The sequence below is a fragment of the Nematolebias whitei genome, chromosome 19 (genome assembly GCF_014905685.2).
Source record: "Nematolebias whitei isolate Nwh7 chromosome 19, NemWhi1, whole genome shotgun sequence".
In the NCBI taxonomy this organism is placed as follows: domain Eukaryota; kingdom Metazoa; phylum Chordata; class Actinopteri; order Cyprinodontiformes; family Rivulidae; genus Nematolebias; species Nematolebias whitei.
In genome coordinates, this window is record NC_056516.1 from 11,308,802 (window position 1) to 11,314,314 (window position 5,513).

The window sequence follows — 5,513 nt, forward strand, 5'->3', positions numbered from 1 at the left end:
AACGGATGACTCCGCCCCCTTTTGTGTTCCCCTTCCTGTGTCATCAGTACACACCCCCCTCAACCACAATAGAGTCTCCCTGTTGTGCGCGTGCGTGAGCCACTTTTCCTCTAACCGACCAATGGGAGCGCGAGCTTCGCAGAGAAAGACACAGATATCATGATTGTAAGACACGCCATCGTTTCTCACGGATTCCCTTCACGCGCAGTCACGCTTTCTTCCACATTTCTTCTTCACTCATTTTGACGCCCGCCACGACATCCAAGCTCCTCGTGCAAACCCCCCCCCCCCCAACACTTAATTGAACAATTGAGATTCCTCACGTGTGGGCTGATTTGTAGTTTGAACACGTGGCTCACTCAAAAAAAAAAAGCCGGAAAAGAAGTTTTTTCCTGCCTCCCCCCCCCTCCCCCCCCCCACACACACACACACACATTCTATGCTCTAGACTTCGAGGCGGGCTCCAAGCTTATCGTGTGTGACATTCACTGACTCTGCCAAAAGAAAAAAAAAAGAGGGTTTTCTTATGTATATTATTTTTTTCTTAAGGGAGGGAGACACAAAGTAGTACCCCCCCCCCATAGCCCCGCCGTCAGTTTGGTGATAAATAATTGAGCATTTATTTATTGCGCGTTAGTGAGAGAGAGGGAGAGAGAGAGCGAGAGAGAGAGGGGCGCAAACGCACTGACTGACTTGTGTGCGCGAGGCTCGCCACTTCAACCCACCCGTGTCTGTCGGACGAGCGGGAAGCAGCCGCCGTCCTCCTCCAAACGCAGCGCACCTCCGTGGGAGCGAACAACTTTGTCTCTCCCCTCTGCGCGCGCACACTTCAAAAGATTGTCCCCTCTTTGTTTTTTCTCTTCTCCTTCTTCCTCCGGTGAGGACCATGAACAAGCTCTACATCGGCAACGTGAGCGCGGAGGCGAGCGAGGAGGACTTGGAAAGTGTCTTCACGCAGTGGAAGATCCCCCACAGTGGGCCGTTTCTCGTGAAAACCGGCTACGCGTTCGTGGATTGCCCCGACGAGAAGAGCGCGATGAGGGCCATCGATGTTCTGTCAGGTGAGGGGGGTCCCTTTAAACACTACAGGTTGTGTTTCCTCCTGTGCGTGCACGGGGGGTGTCCAGTTGTCTTCACACTCAGTTTGTCCTTTTGACACTCGGTCCAACAACTTCCTCGGGTTCAAAGTGAAATCAACCATTTGTGGTGGACGTGAGGCGTTCAGGGGCACGTGAGGCGTTCAGGGGCACGCCGACAAGTGATCCTCACGAACAGCAGCGTGCGCGAGCTTGCTCCTGTTTGGGCCTTGTTCGTGTGTTGGGACACACCAGGTGTTTAATTGTTACATGACTCCATGCTTGTAGTTTTTAAGCTAGCTGAGCCAAACTTGTCACTTTGAGTCACTCCTTTTGTTCAACTTCTGAGCATGTTCTCCCTCCCTGCCGTGCCTCCCTGCTGAAAGGAGGCCACCGTGTTTTACCTGTTTGTAGCACTCCTCCATGACACATTGCTGGGCTCCTTTTTCTAAACACGAGGAGCAGGAGGCGTGTGGCGGGAGACGACCTGAAATATATCTTGCTTTTTTTTTTTTTATAGGTAAAGTTGAACTTCACGGGAAAGTTCTGGAAGTGGAGCACTCCGTGCCCAAACGTCAAAGGTAGGTCAAGTTAAAAACAAATAATCAGTTTGGGGGGGTCCCCCCTCCCTCTCCTCCTCTGTAGCGCTTTGATCCTTTGAAGTTTACGCAGGAGGTGCTGCATTATTACATTTATCCTTTGAAGTAATTCAACCAGAATACCATGGGGGGGTCAGGTAGAGGAGTGTGTATGCGTGTGTCTGTGTGTGTGTGTGTGTGTGTGGGGGGGGGGTGTTCTGGTGTCCTCCCTCCTCTCGCCATGACAGCAGAGCCCCTCGCTGTGTGTTGAGTTTTACTCCTTTATTTTAGCTCCACAAGTTATTTATTGTAAACATCTAAGCTGGCTGGTCCCCCCCCACCCCGCCGGGAGGGTGCGGGTTGGACTGGACCCTGTGGAGTCCATTTGAGGAGGATCTGACCGTCGGTCGCTTCCGCCCTCCTCGGCACATTGTGCTGCTGCTGCACGAAATGGACTCCAAACCCCCCCCCCCGACTGCGAGGGGTCAGACCGTGTAGACTGGATGACGGTGAAAGGCCAAACAAAAAGGCGTTTTTTGGGCCCACTCTGCGTTTGGGTCATCAGCTGATTGGAAGTTTTTGCGTGGCGCATTTTTAGCGGTGACGTAATTGGGTCAAATTCCTTCTGATTTGCTAAAAATTGTTCCTTCGCACGTGTCATTTTAAGAAAAATTTAATTTTACGTGGATAATTAATCAGAATAATAATAATATTTAAAGTTTTGCCAAAATAAGAGTTCACGGTGAAAGCGGTAAAAAGATGAAATGGAAGAAAAAAAGTAGCACGTGAGGATTTTTGTGATCTTTGTGTGGACTTGATTTTTGGCAGCTGATTGATAGTTTTAATTGTAGGTGTAGTAAATAAAGAAGTTGGTGCTAAATCTGCACCCCCACCAACATGAACTGATAATATTGCTGCCATGATGGCAGCAGAGTCTACTTTCAGCCACACTTGGGTGGAAAGAGGGAGGGTCTGTTAACCCTGTTCAACACAAGACGGCACACACTTGTACACTGTGTGTGTGTGTGTGTGTGTGTGTGTGTGTGTGGGGGGGGGGGCTTATTGAATTCTAGCTTTGCAGGCTTCAGCTGGGGGCTCTCTGTAAGGAAGTGAAGGTGCTACAACACGGATCAAGGTGTGTTTAATAAATGTTGCACTTTAAGGTTTACTACAGGAAAACAATTCTGCTGTAAACTCTTCTTTATTCTGACAGCCCCCCCCCCCCCCCCCCCCGCACTGTTTTAAAATATCCTCCATAATGAATCCTAAAAATACAGTGTAAAGGTTTACCAATGTTCATGTTAAATTTGCCGTTTCTCTTAGTTTGACATTTAAATTTCACTTTTTCTGAGCGTTTTGCTGCTGTGCATCGAGTGAAGGCAACACCCACTGGTTCTTGTGCTGGGGGGTGCGATTGTTCTGTGGAAAATGTGTACACTTCACTGGGAAGTCGCACAGTCATCAGAATCTTACTGGTGCATCTGCTTCTTTTTAATTTATTTTACCATATTTCTTCCACAGTCCTCACACGTACCATGTGTCGTACACGTACCATGTGTCGTACACGTACCATGTGTCGTACACGTACCATGTGTCGTACACGTACCATGTGTCGTGTACACGTACCATGTGTCGTGTACACGTACCATGTGTCGTGTACGCGTACCATGTGTCGTGTACGCGTACCATGTGTCGTGTACGCGTACAAAAACCCACATGGCTGAGAAGGGGTGGTCTTTACGTGCATGTGCAGAAAATGTACAAAGGTGAAAAGTCAGTTTGTATGACAACGTAGCACATTTGAACAGTGTAGTTCTTCTATAGTTTTCCTTATTTTGAGGTAAACGATGAACGGTTGTTAACACTGTGTACGTTTGATCAGAACTTTTCGTAGAGCAGCCTCTGAGCTCTTAAGTAGCAGAACTGTGGGTGATGAGGTCACTGTGGGCTCCAGTCTGTTTATAACAGTTTGATGTGTCAAAGCTGCATATATTGTGCATGTATGGCCCCTTGTCTCACCCAGTGTGCAGGTGACGGTCTCTAGACATGCATCATGCAGCGCTGGCTCCACATGGACTCAACACTGTGCTGATGGGCTGCAGCAGTTACAGCCTGACTTCAAGACCTCTGCCCACAGAGATGATGTGGTTGGTGTCCCACGTTGAGCACTTCATTATCAAGAACTGGAGATGCTCTGCTTGTCTGGAGGACGTGTGTAATCACGTACACGCTCTCGTGCCCACAGCGGTCACAGTACGAGCCCATAGGTCTGAGCCAGGGAGCAAATGTGTCGCCTTTTTTTGAAAGTAAATAAGGAGCCCGACCTCCTCCTGGCCATCACATGACCAGCCAACCCCAGTCACTCCTGGGCCTCCCCTCCCAGTTTTAACCCTGCTCTACATGTTCCTGTCAGTGGACTTGTCCGTGTCCATGGCAACAGGGCCCCACCCCCACAGGGCAGAGAGGGCCCTTGTTACCCTTCCCTGAAACAGGGCTAACCCCCAATCCTCCATGCCACACCCCCCACATGCACGCTTCCCCAAATGAAATGCGGGGAGTAGGAATGTATACCACCCCCACCCCACAGACTCGTGTGTGTGTGTGTGCGCGCGCGTGCGTGTGTGCGTGCGTGTGTGTGTGTGTGTGTGGCTATAGGTTAATCCAACTGGAAGTACTTTGTGAATTTGCACATTTCACATGGGGGGTTTCCACTGCAATGCAGAGCCTACAGAGTGTATGAGGAGAAGGAGCTCGATGAGTCAGGGATGGCCCAGTTGGAGCAGAAAGGGTTGAAATTCCTTCTAAGTTATTTTGGAATTTTCCTCAAAATGTTCCCGTTTAGAACGAGTGATTTTCTTGTGTCCGTTTGTTGTAGTGAGCTAATGTCTGCTTGATCATGGCTGAACTGAGAAATTTAAAAAATTGTGGTTCTTGTTGCACACATGGCATGCACGTCACGGTGCATACGTACGGGCAACTAACACAGCAAAGGTTACAGAATCATGAGCAGTGAAGCAGAGTCACATCTTTTTTTTTTTTTTTTTTTTTGCGGCTTGCAAATCTTTGTAGGAAATATTAGGAAAATAATTCCACACGTTGCACAGGAGCTGAGCAGTTATTCGACTTAGTTTAGGGTCAAAGTTTAATTTATGCTCGCATGCTTCAGCTTTCATCCATATGTACGTTGCGTTCCTTTAGGGGTGGACTTTAGAGTGCTCCGTTTCCTCACCTTTTTTTTGTGAACAGCTGCTTGCAGAATCTCTGAAACATTGATCCACAAGTTTTATTGTGTGTATGCAACAAAACACACAACCAGTGTACCCATGCTGCTGTGCCTCATAAAACAAGGCACCCTAATACTGAAGGAATGAACTGGGGGTTTCTGTCCTTGCTGCTTTTGTGACGGAGCACAGCGGAGTCATGTAACCTCTACGCCTGTATGCTCACTCTAACAAGAGATTTTTTAAAAAATTTAAACTCGTCTTGGTGTGACTCAAACAAGAGATTCCTGTTTGGGTTTTATAGACATCATCTCCATGCCCTTCAGTTTAAAAAAATAAATAAACCACAGCTTAGCTCTACATATTGTTTTTAATGTTAAATGTGTGGATCAAAGCGCTCTCCTTTTGTTCAGTGCTGATTTTACTGATTAGTCTCTTTAGAATGATTTGTTCAGTTCCAAAAAAGTTCAATCTGGTCCTCTGGACATTCAAAAAACAAGAAAACAAAAAAAGCAAAGCAAAAAAAATGTAGAAACGTTTCGTCTCTCATCCGAGAGACTTCCTCAGTCTGAGGTGCTGTATTCAGCTCACCTCACCTCAGACTGAGGAAGTCTCTCGGATGAGAGACGAAACGTTTC

The 5,513-nt window shown here is 47.8% G+C and overlaps 1 protein-coding gene across 1 annotated transcript in view; it reads left to right on the forward strand.

The window, feature by feature from the left end:
• Positions 1-719: 719 nt before the first annotated feature.
• igf2bp3 (insulin-like growth factor 2 mRNA binding protein 3) overlaps positions 720-5,513 on the forward strand; it is a 32,602-nt gene continuing 27,808 nt past the window's right edge. The window contains exons 1-2 of the mRNA XM_037693279.1: positions 720-1,061; positions 1,597-1,657. Of these exons, the coding sequence (XP_037549207.1) occupies positions 887-1,061; positions 1,597-1,657 (236 nt within the window). The 5' untranslated portion in view covers positions 720-886. The remainder of the gene's footprint in view (positions 1,062-1,596; positions 1,658-5,513) is intronic.